Source organism: Sus scrofa, chromosome 16 (genome assembly GCF_000003025.6).
Source record: "Sus scrofa isolate TJ Tabasco breed Duroc chromosome 16, Sscrofa11.1, whole genome shotgun sequence".
In the NCBI taxonomy this organism is placed as follows: Eukaryota; Metazoa; Chordata; class Mammalia; order Artiodactyla; family Suidae; genus Sus; species Sus scrofa.
Window position 1 is genome coordinate 22,469,966 of NC_010458.4, and position 19,165 is coordinate 22,489,130.

Consider the following 19,165-nt stretch of genomic DNA (forward strand, 5'->3'; position numbering starts at 1 on the left):
TTCATTTATTTTTTCTGTCTCAACCTATTAGACATAAACTCCATAAAAGAAGAGATACTTCACGTGTTTTGTTCTTGGCAGTTAGGAGAAGTCTTTCATACATCAAAACAAAACAAAAAACTACAAATGCTTTCATATTATTAATTTCTTATGGTACAAGCTAGTATATTTTCACACCTATAACACTACTTGGCACATAGCAGGTACTTTTAAAAATCAGTAGAGTTCCCATCATGGAACAGCAGAAATGAATCCGACTAGGAACCATGAGGTTGTGGGTTCGATCCCTGGCTCACTCAGTGGGTTAAGGATCTGGCGTTGCCATGAGCTGTGAGGTAGGTCACAGATGAGGCTCGTATCCAGCGTTGCTGTGGCTGTGGCAAAGGCCAGTAGCTACAGCTCTGATGTGACCCCTAGCCTGAGAACTTCCATCTGCCATGGGTGCGGCCTTAAAAAAAAAAAAAAAGAGGGAGTTCCCGTCGTGGCGCAGTGGTTAACGAATCCGACTAGGAACCATGAGGTTGCGGGTTCGGTCCCTGCCCTTGCTCAGTGGGTTAACGATCCGGCATTGCCGTGAGCTGTGGTGTAGGTTGCAGACGCGGCTCGGATCCCGAGTTGCTGTGGCTCTGGCGTAGGCCGGTGGCTACAGCTCCAATTCAACCCCTAGCCTGGGAACCTCCATATGCCGCGGGATCGGCCCAAGAAATAGCAACAACAACAACAAGACAAAAAAAGACCAAAAAAAAAAAAAAAAAAAAGAAAAAAAGCACACCCCAAAAATTAGTAGAACAAATGAGTATCAGAGAAATCTGTGTACATACTTACTTCCATCAGATCAGGGCCGTTTTCTAGTACAGATTAGATACATTTTGACTTTTCATAAAATGATCAAATAGAGGAAAGAAAATTATCCAAATAAAATTATAGAAGTTAAATATCCAAATAAAATTAAATTCTAAATTAGCATACTCAAAATTTTTTTAATTTCCACATTTTAAAATAAATGAAAGGGTCAGCCCTTAACACTTTTACTTAAAATATGGAAACTTTAGGAGTTCCTCAGTGGCTTAGCAGGTTGGGGGTCTGACATTGTCACTGCTGTGGCTTGGGTCGCTTCTGCGGTGCTGGTTCAATCCTGACTCAAGGAATTGTGCATGCCATGGGTGCAGCCAACAAAAAAAAAGGGAAACTTTATAAATACCAGTATGGCCAAAACTTTTAAAAATCCGTATGTAGTAGGGCAAATCCAAAGCAACTACCTTTCTCAGACTACATTCATTTGTAAAGAGTCACCTGAGCATCTCCTGTTTGTCTGGCACTAAGCTAGAACAGTATTATTTCCATAGTAATGATTGCTGTATAATATGATTTTTAATATTACGTGCAAAAAGCAAGGTGAGACAATTGCTTATTCATTTACCTGTTTTAATATGAAGGGGAGGAAGGACATTCACATTGTGAGGAGGCAAAATGCAAAGCGGCTGATTGGTGAAATAGGCGGCCATGAAGCGAGCCATGGACTGGATAACCCTCCCGGCCACCTCAGGACGAACACTTCCAGTCACTCCAAACTCACAATGAGACTTCTCGGGAACTGCAGGACACAGCAAAGGACCAAAGGAGATGCTGATCAAACTAGCAAAAAGTAGTAATATTTAAGTTCCCAACATTACACCAGAAGGAAACTATAATTAAAACTTTTTTCTGCCATGAGCACCCCATAGCCCATCAAGCTAATTCATAATGGGTATCTATACTTCTTGAAGGTAATAAAAAACAACTAACTCATAATTATGAGCACATATACTTAGGAACGCTTTATAACTCGACGCTACTAGTTTTATCTGAAAACGCTGAAGGATCTATACAAACAATCTAGCCATGATGGACTTGCAAACTCTGTATTTCATTATTTATTTTCCCTTCTTCCTCTCCATTCTAATTTTCTTTTTCTAATGAAGGAGGTAAGGATTACCACAAAGATAAATCTGAAAAGCACCAGAACATGATTCTTGATGCTTTTATTCTCTACCATTAGGTCTGGAAACTACGATATACTCCCATTAGCAAGAGTAACTCATTGCTCTAAGACTCTTTGGGGAGCTTTGGACAAAAGGAATGTGTGGAGTGGAGGGAGAAAGCAGGGGAGGGAGGGAGTTATATCATGATTTCTAGAGTGATTCTGATATAAACTAGCAGGAGCAAACATACGTCATCCCTATTTAAGAATCAAAACACAACATAGAAACTGGCTTTCAGATATTTGAAAATAAGTAGTTAAAAACTATTAACTATATAGATAAATACTAAGTTAACATTAATTTTTACGAAATATATCATCTAAACAATGGCAAAATCTCTCTCTTTCCTAGAAGCCATGGTATATACTCACAAGAATATTAAGTTCTATGTGTATGGCCATTTCTATCTTGTCACTGTATACCCCAGCACCTACCATTCCTCTTCTCACGTAGTAGGCACTCAAGAATATTGTTAATACACTTTATTTTATATAAAAGGAATTCCAAGAAAAAAATTATTAGCCTTCAAGCAGGATTCTTCATTTAGTCACTCTACTTTTGGGGAAAGCATACTTTTCTTCACATTGAAGTTAAAAATACACGGGTAAGAATTTTTGAGTTCCCGTCCTGGCGCAGTGGAAACAAATCCGACTAGGAATCATGAGGTTGCAGGTTCGATCCCTGGCCTCGATCAGTGGGTTAAGGATCTGGTGTTGCCATGAGCTGTGGTGTAGGTCACAGACGTGGCTTGGATCCTGCGTTGCTGTGGCTGTGGCTGTGGTGTAGGTTGGTGGCTATAGCTCCAATTAGACCCCTAGCCTGGGAACTTCCACATGCCCTGGGTATGGCCCTAAAAAGGGAAAAAAAAAAAAAAAAAAAAAGAATTTCATTATCCTTCACAAAACTTATTTTAGGAATTATATAAAGACAAGATTTCCAATAAGCTTGATCATGCAAAACTCATTACACAAAACTCAGGAATAAACCCTTTAAACTGGAAGCAACCTGATTCTAAAAGATATGGTCATAGAGTAAAATTGAATCAATTCAGAAGTAAAAAAAATCTGAAGTTCTCTTGTGGTGCAATGTGTTAAGGATCCGGTGTCATCACTGCTGTGGCTGAGGTTGCTGCTGCGGCACAGGTTCAATCCCTGGCCCAAGAACTTGCATATGCCACAGGTGCAGCCAAAAAAAAAAAAAAAAAGTACAAAAATTTGAAAGGGGGAGTTCCCACTGTGGCTCAGGGGCTTAAGTACCCAAGAGAGTCTCTGGGAGGATTCGGGTTCAACCTCTGGTGGCCTTGCTCAGTGGGTTAAGTACCTGGTGTTGCCGCAAGCTGTGGTGTAGGTTGCAGATGTGGCTCGGATCTAGTGTTGCTATGGCTTTGGCACAGGCCTTAGCTGTGGCTCTGATTCAACCCCTAGCCTGGGAACTTCCATATGTGGCAAGTATGGCTATCAAAAAGAAATTTAGAAGAAAAATTTGAAAGGGTAATTCTATACACGGCACTGTGATGATGTTAATAACAGCAACTTTGTGCAATAAAAATTAAATCATAATTCAATAAGGTAAGTGTGCAGGAAGGAGATAACAGCAGCCTGAATGCTCGAAAGGCTTATAAAGTAACTTACAAGGGTGACCCTTGGCTGGCAGATGGGAACTTGAATTTTAGGAAGATTCCCACCACCTTAACTGATGACAGCGGCACACTGGCCCCAACTGTACCACAAATATCGTTTAGCTGAATACTTGCTTTACTTCCGAAAAGGAATTTTGGTACACGCTCGGCAGAGAGGGCCTACATGACCAGTCTCCAATTAAAACCCTAGACACTGAGCCTCTAATGAGCTTCCCTAGTAGACAAGACATTTCACATGTCTTATCACAACTTTTTGCTGGGAGAATTAGGTATGTCCTCTGTGATTCTACTGAGAAAGGAGTCTTGGAAGCTTGTGCCCAGTTTCCTCTGGACTTTGCCCTGTGTTCCTTTTCGCTTTGCATCTTTTCACTGTAATGAATCATCGGTGTGAGTACAACTATATACTGAGCCCTGGGAGTCCTCCCTGTGGATTACTAAACTTGGGGGTAGTCTTGGGGGCTCCTGACCCAGTAGGGATACGCTTAATGCATTCTAAATAATCCTCTTTAAAAATTAAATACAAAAAGGGACAAATACTATGGCACAGTGGGTTAAGGATCTGGCATTGTCTTTGTGGTGGCGCAGGTTTGATCCCTGGCCTGGCATGACAGCTGTGGCTTGGATTTGATCCTGGCCCCCGGAAATTCCATATGCCACAAGTGTAGCCAAAAAAAAAAAACCAAAATTAAGTAAAATTAAATAAAACAAATGCAGAAGTTCTCTTGTGGCTCTGCAGGCACCATCATTGCATTGGTTCAGGTTCAATCCCTGGCCTGGGAACTTTCGCATGCCATGGGTACAGCCAAAAAAAAGTAAAAAATAGAAATAAAAAAAGTAAAATACATTTAGTTTCAACTATCTTGAAAGTTACATCATGTAATGACAATATTACTAAAAAAAATGAAGACTATCCAGTGAGTTAAAAATTCACATAGAAAAGTTTTCCACTCATACCTAGCTAGCAGACCTTTCTGGAGGGCAATTTGATAGCAGACATTAAAAGCCTTTTTTTTTTTTCCTCTTTTGAGGGCAGCACCCGTGGCATATGGAGGTTCCCAGGCTAGAGATCTAATCCGAGCTGTAGCTGCCGGCCTATGCCACAGCAACTCCACATCCGAGCCACATCTTCGACCTACACCACAGCTCATGGCAACGCCAGATCCTTAACCCACTGAGCAAGGCCAGGGATCGAACCCAAAACCTCATGGTTCCTAATCAGATTCATTTCCGCTGAGCCACGACAGGAACTCCGGGCATTAAAAGTCTTAAAACCATGGATTCTCTTTGATCCTGTAACCTCATTTCCAAAAATTTAACCTAAAAATGTTATTAGCAATGCTCACAAAAATGTATATACACTGCAGCGTTATTTAAAATAGTAAATAGGTAGCAACAATCTTAAATGTGTAATAATGAGGAAAAAGTTTAATAGGTTTTAAAAAAGAATATTATTTATACTGGAAAATATTCTTCACAATATTAAATTTAAGAGATTACAAAACAAAATATACAGCTCTAGCAATATACATACATAAATGTATACGGACAAAAAGTGGTCGAACTTAAAGTGATTTTATTTTTCCATATTTCGAAGTATGTGTTACTTCTGTAGTGAACACAAAATTTTAAAAGGACAAAAATCATAAAACATGAGAAATCTATAAATGGTGGCTAAAGCCAAAAAAAAAAAAAAATTAAGTTGTCATGAACTCCATTTAGAAAGTTCTGATATACTGCCTCTCTGACATATTCATATACACCTAACAACCTACCACTCCATAACCATTATAAATACATTATGTGTTTGTTCATATATATTTTTCACTCTGGTTAGTGCTTAAATACTAAAAGCATTTAAAAGGGCAATCTAGATATTCTGCAGCCTCTTAAACAGATTTTAAAAAGACTCAGAATACCTCAGAAAGTGATTTTCATCACTTTACTAAACCACCTTCAGCAACCATTAAAAAATATAAATATTTAAGGAAAAGTACTTGGGTACCTGATATAATGTCTAATAAATATGGCTGTGAGACAATGATATCAGCTCAGCAGGCAACCTACTGGATCCAAGGATTAAAAACATGATCCTTGCTAAGAAGCTGACAGTCCAAAATTCACCACAATGGAGCAGAGCAACCACCTTTTATGTATAAACCATTTCCTATCTAAACCTATGAACACAAACTACTAACATCAAACATACCGATTTTTGAAAAGCTTACCTGAACAATCTTCATTTTCTTTTACAGGTAGATGGGACCATTTCAGTATTTCTCTTACTAGCTGATCACACAGTCCTTGAGCATCATTTAAATTATAGTTATAGAGGTAACAGTATAAAAGGGAAAGATAATAGCGTACTTGAAGAAAACATGTCCTTCTTCCTCCTTCATCAGGGAAGAATCACACATTAAAAACATGTTAGCTAGGTAATGTTCTTGATCTGGGTGCTGGGCAGACAGGAGTGTTCAGTTTATAAAAATTCTTGAGGGAGTCCCCGTCGTTGCTCATCAAAAACAAATCTGACTAGCATCCATGAGGACGTAGGTTTGATCCATGGCCTTGCTCAGTGGATTGAGGATCTGGCGTTGAGGCAAACTGCAGTGTAGGTTGCAGACGTGGCTAGAATCTGGCATGGCTGTGGCTGTGGCACAGGCCAGCAGCTACAGCTCTGATTCGACCCCTAGCCTGGGAACCTCCATATGACACAGGCGGTGGCCCTAAAAAGACCAAAAAAAAAAAAAAAAAAAACTTTAAGTGAAACACTCATGTTATGTGAACTTTTCTATATGTTTTATACTTCAATTAAAAAAAAGTTAGCAATACTTTGTTCTTTTTCATTTTGAATTCTGAACAATTTTACTTTCTTTCATCAGACCCTAGGATAACTAAGATATATCCAAAGAGAGATGTAAATTCTCATCTCAGTGCTAAGGTCCACTAATGACATCTATCTGAAAGAAACATGGTATGGAACAGAAGAAAAACGCTAAAGGATCTGGCATTGCCGTGAGCTGTGGTGTAGGTCGCAGACACAGCTTGGATTCCTGTTGCTGTGGCTGTGGTGTAGGCCGGAGGCTATAGCTCCGATTAGATCCCTAGCCTGGGAACCTCCATATGCCACGGGAGTAGCCCTAGAAAAGGCAAAAAACAAAGAAAGAGAAATAAACTCCTTTCTTGTTGAAGCCACTGTTACTTTGTCTCCGTTACAAGAAGCCATTTCAAATGGATACAATTAGAAATGCAATTAAGTGAAAAAGTCCACAATGAAACCCATTACAAAAACTTTTCTTCATGAGAACTTCTCAGCACCTCAGGAACTAGAAAATTTTTTTTGGCCATGCCCACAGCATGCAAAACTTCCTAGACCAGGGATGGAACCGGAGACACAGCAGTGACAATGCCAAATGCTTAACTGCTAAGCCACCAAGGAGCTCCTTCTCATCACCTTGAATGCCACTTGTCTTCACCCAGCAGGATAATCTCCAAATCTGAGAACCACATTAGACTTCCTTCTCTACTCAGTCACGTCCAATTGACACACCTACTGAATGTCTAACAAATGTGACTTCTCTTCTCCAGTACCCTAGACATTGATTCAGGACCTCCTCAATTAACTTTCTTGCTTCTAAACAAAACCCGCATTTCTACACCACACTCCTACAAATGGCCCTCCATAATGCACCAGAGCGATCTTTTCAAATAAATGTCAGCCGTTTGGAAAGTTCTTTCCTACCTAAAGTGTCGTAATTGATCCCACCCGTCTTTATGATAAAATCTTAATCCCATGGCATGCAAAGTGTGTTCCTTTATCATCTGTTTTCCACCTCTCACTTTAGCTCTCACCTCCTTATCGTCAATATTTCAAATAATGTAGTCCTGTTAAACTACCTGCAGTTTACCAAATTACCATGGTTTATGACTCACCCCTTCTTGCTTTCGGAATGCTATATCCTCTGTTAATCATTCCCAACACTTCAATTGGACAATTTTCAATCTGTTTGATTGTTGTTGTTTGTTTTTTTGTTTTGGTTTTTTTCGTTTTTTTTTTCTTTTTTTTTTTTTTTGCTTTTTAGGGCCACATATGCAGCATATGGAAGTTCCCAGGCTAGAGGTCAAATCAGAGCTGCAGCTGCTGGCCGAAGCCACAGCGACAGTAACGCCAGATCTAAGCCACATCTTCAACCTACACAACAGCTCACAGCATTGCTGGATCCTCAAGCCAGTGAGCAAAGCCAGGGATTGAATCCACATCCTTGTGGATATTAGTTAGGTTCATTATCACTAAGCCACAATGGGAACTCCATCACTCAAATTTAAATGTCAATTCCTTCAGGTTTTCCTCAGGCTGATGTCTGTGCTCCAGCCTCAGACTGTGTGAAGTGCTCCTCTGAGCTTCCCCAGCAACTACCATAAAACATAGTAAGAAACATGCCAGTTGCTTATGTAATCTTTCCTTCAGACTGTGGGCAACTTGAGGGTAAACTTGTTTAATTCAATTATTCCTAGTGCCTAATACAGCACTAAGCACAAGGCAGGCCATCAATAAATACTGGTTCAGTAGATAAATGAGTGAAACACACAAAGCTACAGCGGTCAGAAAATAAATGCAATAACTGGCCAAACCTGACCATGGTAGCAATCAAGGCCAGCTCGAAGGTCACTAGCTGAGAACCTCTGTCATCTTAACTCACTCTTTCATCCATACTTCATTAAAGCTATCACCTGTCTCTAGAATCCACAACCCTATAGTCTTATCGGAAACTTCATGTAGCCCATGCTAAGTCAAGTCAGTCAAACAATGAGACACCAACATCAAATGCTATCACTTACATGTGGAATCTGAAAAAAGGACACAATGAACTTCTTTGCAGAACAGATACCAACTCACAGACTTTGAAAAACTTATGGTCTCCAAAGGAGACAGTTTGGGGGGTGGGGGATGCCCTGAGGATTTGGGATGGAAATGCGGTACAATTTGGTTGTGATGATTGTTGTACACCTATAAATGTAATAAAATTCATTAATAAAAAAATGAATTAAAATTTAAAAAAAAAAGAAACTCTATGTAGCCCATAACAAGTCTAACTCACAGGAAACACTTAAAGTTGAATAATTTTTTTTTTTTTGGTTTTTTTTTTTTGGTACCAGGAGTGGGGTTGAATAATTTAAGGACAGACAATCTTAGCTCTGTATTTCTGTAAGTCTATACTAAGGTGACAAAATATTTGACCCATGGTTTTTCATTTGGTTACCTGCAGTCCCTATAAATGACAAAAAAAAAAAATTTTTAATTTAAGATTTAAGTCTCATTTTTTTCCACATCGACAATCAAGTACAGGTTCCATCACTAACCAAAAAAAAAATAAAAAATAAAAAATAGGAGCCTTATCTCTGGGTAACAGAAATATTCTTGGTGCTACAAATTCTAAGACTAACTTTAAATAACTATAACTATTTCTGACAGTCACCATATCTACGCTATAGATTCTATTTGAGTGTTAAGAAATTGTGAGCACTTACAAATTTGAAATTATTTTTAAGCTCTACCACATGCTAAAATATTTTCCTACCAATGTTATGGTAAATCTTAATTTTTAACACTCCCCTACCTTTCTCTCGTGTTTCTTGTAGTGCTTTCTTCCACAATTGAACAGACTTTTCATATGCTCCTAATAGGAAACACTCTTCACCTACAAAGTTTTTAACCAACAATTAGTCCCAGTTACTTAAATTACTTTATAAACTTGTTACTTTGTTTTAAAATTTAATAGATATAGCTCAGCCAGAAATTATTTTGAAAAACAAATAGTTGCAACTAATTAATAAAGTCAAAGCTCAATTAACTATATTGCCTATGCCAGGAGTTAGAAATTACTTACAAGATACTCACCATGGATAGATTTAAGTTCTAAGGTCTGATTCAAGTGAACTCCAGCAGTCTGTAATTTGGCCTGTATATGACATAGCAGGGACTTGACGGTAGATGCTTCTTGTGCCATCTTTTTGGTTAACTGTATATCATCGTCAGGAACTCTTTGACTTAACTGTGCGTGATACCATGAAGTTTTTCTGTACAAAACTCTCCAGAGAGCAATCAATCTGCATGCAAAATAAGGTAATCATCAAAATCAAATTTAAGACCAGGGATAAGAATGAGTATAGCCTCCTCCTTAGCCTTTTTTTTTTTTTTTTTTTTTTTTTTTGGCCAGTAACCTTTACTGAGGTAATAACATATATACAAACTGATCAGACTTAAATATAGCACAAACTCCACTGATCAAAAAATGCATATTTTTAAAACCTTCATAAATGCTTTATGTACCTGTGCTCACTTTTCTACAGTGCTTATCTAAACCAAAATCTTTCAACAGTACCTTTAATTACTCAACACATATATTTTACGTTTGGCATAAATCCTAAAATACTTTTAAATAACACAACCTATAATGCTGAGTGCTAAACAGATACAAGATTTCTTTCTGAGGTGATAAAAAATATTCTGGGATTTGTGCTAATAGCTTTACAACCTTGTGATTATACTAAAAATTACTGAACTGTACACTTTAAAATGGTGAATTTTACAGTATGGGAGTTAGATCTCAATTTTTATGTATGTATGTATGTATTTTTTTTATGGCCATGTACATCCATGGTATATGGAAGTTCCTGGGCCAGGGAGTGAATACGAGCTGCAGCTACACTGGATCCTTTAACCCACCCCACTGGTCGGGGATCAAACCTGCACCTCCACAGTGACCTAAGCCACTGCAGTCAAATTCTTAAGCCACTGTGCCACGACAGGAACTCTATATCTTAATTTTTTTTAAATCTATAAAGTGGATGGTATCCTAATATTAAAGTCATTTACCTGTGTCCCGGTTGTTGAACAAGAGTTAATACTTGAGGACAAATCCGGAAAAATGAGTCCCAAGACCGGTTTTCCTGAGAAACACTATCTTGAGGCATTTGAAAAATGGGTACTATCAATGAGTCTTGCTCTGCCGTTCTACTTCCATCAGCCGATGCTGAAATAACTTCAGGTTGAAGACTATATATGCCATTTAAATTATCAGCTACCATTCTGAGTAAATGAAAACAAGCTAAAAGCTTCTCTGAAAATAACTCATCCTGTTGTTGCTGTGTCAGCAAAAGCTTTATAGTATTTGAAGTCAGCTTTACCAAAGGTCCCACATCTTGTTTGTATCTCATATCCCAGAACTGTATTGATAAACACTGACGAAAAAGTTGAAAGATACAAACTACCCATGCATTATGTCTTGGGCTCTTGTTTAAAAAAGGATCAAGTTTGGGGAAAGGACATTTTATAAACTGAAGAATGTATAAAAAATGAGTGATACAAACTACTGTGTAATTTAACATTAAATTTTTGTCTGTAACATTTTTGGAAATTCCTATAGTCCATGCTGCAAGGAGATTTTTTTGGACTGAATGCAGTTCTGTGATCGTTTTATCTGTCTCCTCAGTATTATCCGTTGCATGTATTGTATCAAACATAGAAGCAAATTCCAATCTTCCCTCCTGGGCACTACTAAACAATAGACCATTTTTTTGGTTCCAAAAAGAGAATAAACTGTTTGGAAAATGTTTGCCTTCGTTAGTTTCTTCGGCTTCAAAATCCTAAAACGTGAGTGAAAAAAATTATACTTAATATAATACCTTACAAGTAGAATCAAATTTCTCTTCCCTTTAATAAGAGAAAAACAAAATGTATTTCCTAGGATAAAGTCAATACAACACTATTCAAAATAAATAAAACACTGCTACTAGGTACCTGCAAGTCTGCTGTTTTTTCATTTAACTTAATTGTTTCTTCTGCCTGCAAGAATCTGGGGACAGTAGAATCAGCTAAATTTTCATTTCCTTGGTATTTTAACAAGCTAGACCTTAGGGAATCCAGTGATCGCAAATTCAGCCCCTTGCCTTTTGGCTACAGAAGAAAAAAAAAGATATCCAAGAGCAAAATTTTATCCACAATTCTATTACAAACAATTAAAATTTCTACAGACAACTGCATACAAGCCAAGGACATCACTGTGAGTATAGTTTTACATTTGAAAAGACTAAGAAGTCAACTTTTACCAATGGTACCAAAAAGCACTATACCTTAGACAAGAGCACACTGTGGTATGTCTCCTCAAGCCTCTGGGTTGAGTCAAGTAGAAGGGATCTCATGAGCACTGACGGAGACAGATTATCCAGAAATCGAAGGGTTGTGACCATGTACCCATCAGAAATAATGAGGTAGGGTAACCGTGAGTGTGCTTTTATAGAAAATCTCTGCCTCATAGGGTCAGCATCAGAAGCTGATGAATCTACAGAATTATTTGAACCTTGAAGTGTAAACTGCTGTGGTCTAACAAACAAACATCAAAATTCAAGAATTAGTAAGAGAAAAGGAACAAATCATATTATTCCAAAGGAAAAACAAAAGTTCTGGGATGATGAAAAAGCAAGCAAATTAAACAAAAAAATATTAAACGCACATATATCAGTGAGGAAAACCTAAGCGCTTTTTCTTTTTTAAAAAAATTATTATAGTTGACTCACAATGTTGTGCCAATTTCTGCTGTACAGCAAAATGACTCATATATATACACATTTTTTTCTCATACTATCTTTCATCATAGGCTATCCCAAGAGACTGGATAGAGTTCCCTGTGCTATATACAGCAGGACCTTGTGGTTTATCCATTCTAAATGTAATAGTTTGCATCTGCTAACCTCAAACTCCCAGTTCATCCCACTCCCTTCCCCTTGGCAAAGTGAGTGATTAAATAATACAGGGGTTTATGTGGTTTTTAATTTATTTAATGAATTAATTTATTTTTCTCTAAAAAGAAAAAAAAGGCTGCACCTTCAGCATTTGGACATTCCCAGGCTAGAGGGTGAATCGGAGCTGTAGCTGCTGGCCTACGCCACAACCACACCAGATCCAAGCCATGTCTGCGACCTACACTACAGCTCACAGCAACGGTGGATCCTTAACCTACTGTGAGGCCAGGGATCAAACCTGCGTCCTCATGGATGCTAGTCAGATTCATTTCCACCGAGCCACGACGGTAACTCCTATGTGGTGTTTTAAAAATTTCCCAGAATTGTGGCACTTACTCTATTTTGTTTTTAATCTAGTTTTATATACCCTTTTTCAGAAAAGAAATGAGGCAATTCATTTTTACTATTAAAGTGTTAGTTAACTTTCCTTCTTACTATATATTTAAATATATTTATAAGAATATAATTTAGGAGCTATACGTATACTTGTTATTAAGGAGGAGAAAGAAAAACTGAGAGGCCATTTGGAGAGGATGGTGGTAAGTAAAATTTTATAGGTTTATAAATCTTACAGTTTAGGATTAAATTTGACTGAGTTTTGACATAAATGTAGTTATTTATTGTTATGGTGGTATACCTGATTGGCATTACTTAATATCACTATTAACTTTGGGGCTTTGTAAAGACAATAACCAAAATACAATTTTTTCTGATTAGGAAACTATTCAAATGGCCCATAAGAGAAGACTTGTTTTAGAATGTATACACTATGAAATTTATAAAACCATTAAAAAGTCACTGAAAGATGTATAAGATATACTGTTAAATCAAAAAAGCAAAACAGTTGTCAGCATATATAATTCATTTTGCCTTAAAAATGAAACTAATATTATGAATGTTACGTAAAAAATTTTTAAACAGAGGACAACACACTACAATGCTAATAATTTTTATCTCTGAGGAATGGGATTACGGGTCTTTTACTTTCTACATTACTTTAACATTTGATTTTTAATGGGTTTGTTTTGTTTTAATGGCTGCACCCAGAGCATATGAAACTTCCGGGACCAGGAACTGCATCTGAGTCGTAGCTGTGACCTACATTGCAGCTGCACAGCAGAGCAAGGTCCTTTTAACCCACTGTGCCAAGCCAGGGATAGAATTTATGCCTCCACAGCCACCCAACCCAATGCCACCGGATTCTTAACCCACTGCACCACAGCGGGAACACTTTTATTTTTAAAAAATAATTAATAGGTATTACTTTTATAGTCAGAAAAGCCTCCCTTTCTGAAAGGCCCCACATGTTAATTTTAAAGGAAAATGTGAGGGAATTCAAGTCAATTATCAATCAGACCATAAGAAATAAGAAAAAAATACTTCCACTGCAAGAAGTGACAAGTTTTTCCATTAGATTTTCTATTGCTGGAGTTGACGTCGTGGCGCAGCAGAAATGAATCCAACTAGGAACCACGAGGTTGTGGGATTGATCCCGGGCCTCATTCAGTGGGTCAAGGATCTGACGTTGCCGTGAGCTGTGGTGTTAAGTCGCAGATGAGGCTCAGATCTGGCGTTGCTGTGGCTGTGGTATAGGCCGGCAGCTGTAGCTCCGACTAGACCCCTAGCCTGGAAACCTCCAAATGCCGTGGGTACGGCCCTAAAAATCAAACAGATTTTCTACTGCTAAAAATTAAGCATAACTTTTTGCTAAATATAATCAAGGACACATCCCTTCCTTTCTGTAAAGTGAAGGGAATGGATTAGTTTCAAAGAATTTTTCTAATTTGTTTTGTAAACAGCTGTATATATGTCTAACTATATGCAATATCAACATCAACAACATATTTACTGAGCATCTACTTTATGCCAGAACTGTGCTTAAGTGATTTATATACTTATTATCTTACTTCATTCCCTTAACTGTAAGAGACAATTACTGTCATCTTCACAGTAAAAGAAACAGAGGCTTAAAGAATAACATGTCCAAAGTCACACAACTAATACGTAGAAGAACCAAGATTTGAACCTTGATCTGTCTGTGTCCAAAGTCAAACTGCTACCCTATCTCACAATTAAAAATTAAAATATGGTTAAGTTCTAAAGTCTGTTATTCATTTTCAACAACTTTTCCCCTTTCTCCTGCTGGGAAAAAAGTAGATAAATCCATTTGCTAAGTTAACTTTGAGCTATTAATTTATCTAAGTGCTCTTCTTTTAAAATAAAAGATATATTACACTTTTATTCATTCTTACATCAAAGAAGACACATTTTTAGTGCTATTGAATATTTAAATAACACATACTTACATAGTCACAATGTCAAATTTTCAGCAGGATTAAGCCACAAAAAGAAATAGAAGAAAACTATAAATAAGAAACAGATATTGAGATGACAGACTCAAAGAAAGAAGACAATTTGAAGGATAAAATTATCAAAAACGAAAACCAAACACAGTGAAGTAATACCAAAAGAGAAAAACTTCTGTAAATAAATTAAAACAATTCAGTATCTCACCTGTATGTTATTAATGGGTGAAAGGGAATAAATTCTGCTGGCCCAAATTCTATAGAGCAACCAAATGTAATTAATGTTAACAATTCACCTTGACAGGTCAATAAAACCAGGGAGCCACGTTTCAACACACAAGCCAGAAAAAGACTATCATGAGTCCAGCTGACATCGCCTACCCAGTAGGACCTAGAAAAAAACAAGACAATGTGTTTAGAAAAGATTCTATACAATGTCTTTGACAATTTACAATGGCCAGATGTGAGACACTTCAAAAAATAAGGCCAAAAGAATGAATAGAAGGCAAATGTTATATATATTTTGTCTATTTTACTTCCCAGAAAAAAAAGGAGTTTGCTCATAAACATCTACTCCATATTCATAAGCAAATCATAAGATGAAAAAAGTACCTAATAAAGCAAAGCTTTTTGGCACTTACATTAAAATTAGAACAAATTTACAAACGAATTTTAATCCCACTGGTGTCCACAACTAAGGTCTATGGGTAGATCTGAAGGTCAATACAACGGCTGTCCTCTCTGCAGCCTGCCAGAGCTCCACTCAGGAGCAAAGCCATCTTTACTAGTCCTTAACTATCTGATAATATCAGTGTCTCTTTCATGGGGACAAAAGTCAGTCCTCCTCATGTAAATGATGGACACCCCAAGCCAAACAGACTACTGAACTGTTCTGAGACCAGTAACACTTCTAGAAAGGAATTTTAGGGAGAGAAAGAACATCGAGAGGCAAAGCTGGATGGACCGGATTTTGGAAATTCCGAGAACAGCAGAGAAAAATGTTCAGAAAAGGAAATTAGGAGGGTCCAGGAGGCAATCCTCCCACTGTATAAGGCTGCATATGTCCATGTGCCATGCAAAATCACCAGTTATGTTGCTCTTAACCCATATGCAGAGACTGCTGACTTTGTTTAAAATGCTATAAACCCCTCAGCCTCTCTGGGTACATCATGGTCTTCCCAATCTAGGTTTTTTCATTTCAGCTTCTCTAAGCCTGGGATTTCTCTACCCAATCATAATTCCACTCCTCCTGAGACCACACAGAAAAAACTGAATGAGTAATGAAATGATAGTCATGTATCTTCCACCCTATCAGACCCTTCCCGAAAGTATCTAAGGCTTTCCTTATGTAAAGCAATTTTTAGAATTTATCTAACACAAAAGCTGAAAGTTGAAGTACCTATCTAAATATTCATTTAAACAATGATTTAATTATCAGAGTCTTAAACTTACTAAAGTATTGGAGAAGAAAATCAAATCACTATTTTTCAAATACTAAAGAATTCTTACCTGATAAGCGTAGCTGGAACCACAGGATTCTTATTACTACATCCTTTAAGGCTACCACAGAGAATAACAAATGTCAGGGTGTTTATAAATAATACCTGAGTGGCCTAGAAAGAAAAAAAAAAGAGATAACAAAGCTATTAAAATTATTTTACTTATAATTTTGAAGGCCCAGACATCTATTATATCAATGAACTCTCTAGTGAGTCTTTTCCAAAGTCTTTCCTAAGACTCTTCTATTTTTTTACTACGATCGTTTTTTTGTTTTTGTTTTTTCTTCTTTTTAGGGCCACACCTGTGGCATATGGAAGTTCCTAGGCTAGGGATCAAATGGGAGCTGCAGTTACTGACCTACACCAGCCACTGCAACACAAGATCCCAGCCACACCTGCGACCTACAACACAGCTTTCAGGAACACCAGATCCTTAACCCACTGAACCAGGGATTCAACCCACATCCTCGATGACACTGTGTCAGGTTCTTACCCCGCTGAGCCACAAGAACAACTCCTTTTTTTTTTTTTTTTAACTACATTTTAAGAATATTAGTTACACTTTGTCCTTTCTTCCTTTTCCATTATCCTCTTCACTTCAGAAGGACAAATTTTGAGAATTATGGAAGCTAATTCTTTTCGTTTGTTTCATTTTGTTTTCTTTTTAGGGCCACACCCTTGGTTGCCAGGCTAGGAGTCAAATCAGAGCTACAACTGCCTGCCTACACCACAGCCACAGCCATGCCAGATAGAAGCTGCATCTGCCACCTACACCACAGCTCACGGCAATGCCGGATCCTTAACCCACTGAGCAAGGCCAGGGATCAAACCTGCATCCTCATGGATACTAGTTGGGTTCATTAACCACTGAGCCATGACAGGAACTCCGTTGTTTCATTTTTTTAAGATTTCTCAAAAGTTAACACGCATAACAGGAAACCAAAAAGCACGCGCAAAATAAGCAGCAGAAAACAAAGTCATTATGGCGGCTTTACCATTTTACAATGTCAAGTTGAATTAGGAAACACAGACTTAAAGAATACAAAGCAGGAATATCTGGTGGCTCATCAAGTTAAGAATCCAGTGTTGTCACTGCTGTGGCTCAGGTCACTGCTGTGGTGTGGGTTTGATCCCTGGTTTGGAAGCTTCCACATGCATCAGATGCAGACAAAAAAAAAGAAAAAAAAGATACAACGTAGTATTAAGGGGGAAAAAAAACTCTCTTCAGGGAAAGGAAAAAAATCTCAAAACTGAACTAAACTCTCTTATTTACAGGTTACTTCCAAGACAGATAACATTTACTGACCTTTGGGTCTTTCTGATTAACAGCTACTGCCAGGGTAAGGCCATCTCTTGAAAAGGCAGAAATTAGAGCTCCTCTTGACTTCACAGATTCACATTTAGGAATCAGACTGCGCAGAAGGCAATCTTGTTGTGCCCACTGAACACGGTACATCAATGATCTAAAAAAGGAATGAAATAATTGAAAACAGTTAACATAATAACTTCTAAATTAATATATCCTTAATTACAAAAAGTTAAATGGTCAGACTAAATTTCTACATGTGCATATATTTGGGATCTCTTAGCAACTGTTCACAAGTTTCATGCAGGGCACAAAAGAGCGATTGCTAGTTAAACAAGGTCAATATCAGAGCTTTGTTAGCAATGGCGTGTTCCTTAGCCAATCCCAAACACATCTGCAAGCACTAAAGTTTTAGATACACATATTTCTACATTATTATGAACATTACAGGGATTAAACAGGTAGAAAAGAGGGGCTTTTTAGGGAGTGGCAATGTTCTATATTTGCTATGAGGATGGTTATAGGCATATGTATATTAATCCATTTATCCGTCTAACTAGATTTAAGATTTGTTCATTTTACTTTATATAAATTACACCTTAATAAAGTACTACTAGCATAAAAAAAATAAAGTATATGGGAAAAAACAAAACAAAAAACCTATTTTACTAAATTTTAGTCATTATTTACATTTAATGTATTCTTTCTATTTCAAAGGGCTTTTTAGAATATAAATAAATAAAACACTTTTAATTAAAAAAAAAAAACCTTGAGGAGTTCCCTGGTGGCACAGTAGGTTAAGGATCCAGCACTGCCACTGCCATGGCTCTGGTTACAGCTGTGGTGCAGGTTCATCCCTGGCCTGGGAACTCCCACATGTTGTGGGCACAGCCAAAAAAAAAACGGAAACAAAAACACTTGAGCATTTAAATGGTACCGTAATAAATTCAAGTAAGGGAGTTCCCGTCATGGCCCAGTGGTTAATGAATCCGACTAGGAACCATGAGGTTGCGGGTTCGGTCCCTGCCCTTGCTCAGGGTTCGGTCCCTGCCCTTGCTCAGTGGGTTAACGATCCGGCGTTGCCGTGAGTTGTGGTGTAGGTTGCAGATGCAGCTCCGATCCCGCATTGCTGTGGCTCTGGAGTAGGCTGGTGGCTACAGCTTCAATTCGACCCCTAGCCTGGGAACCTCCATATGCCGCGGAAGCGGCCCAAGTAAGAGCAAAAAAAGACAAAATAAATAAATAAATTCAAGTAAGTTATGTCCTTCTAAAATTCAATTGAATTACTTTTCAAAAGGGTTACTTTTATACTCTTAAGAAAAAGAAGAGCATAGCCTGCCTTAACTTTTATGTGTTCTCCATTCCAAGAAGGGAAACAAAATAAAAACAAGAAAACTTTCTACAATAAACATTTAAAATGGGAAGTAAAGAAAGAACAATACTCAGAGAGGAAAGATGTATAAAGTCTCAGAAGTTGAAATGCAGAGTTCCCGTCGTCGCAGTGGTTAACGAATCCGACTAGGAACCATGAGGTTGCGGGTTCGGTCCCTGCCCTTGCTCAGTTGGTTAACGATCCAGCGTTGATCCAGCGTTGC

General features: G+C 37.8%; 1 protein-coding gene across 1 annotated transcript in view; it reads right to left on the reverse strand.

The window, feature by feature from the left end:
* The window catches only part of C16H5orf42 (chromosome 16 C5orf42 homolog), a 120,052-nt gene that overhangs the window by 88,965 nt on the left and 11,922 nt on the right, over positions 1–19,165 (reverse strand). The window contains 10 exon segments of the mRNA XM_005672422.3: positions 1,421–1,594; positions 5,886–6,050; positions 9,276–9,356; positions 9,557–9,765; positions 10,535–11,304; positions 11,459–11,614; positions 11,791–12,040; positions 14,974–15,156; positions 16,275–16,378; positions 17,571–17,727. Of these exon segments, the coding sequence (XP_005672479.2) occupies positions 1,421–1,594; positions 5,886–6,050; positions 9,276–9,356; positions 9,557–9,765; positions 10,535–11,304; positions 11,459–11,614; positions 11,791–12,040; positions 14,974–15,156; positions 16,275–16,378; positions 17,571–17,727 (2,249 nt within the window).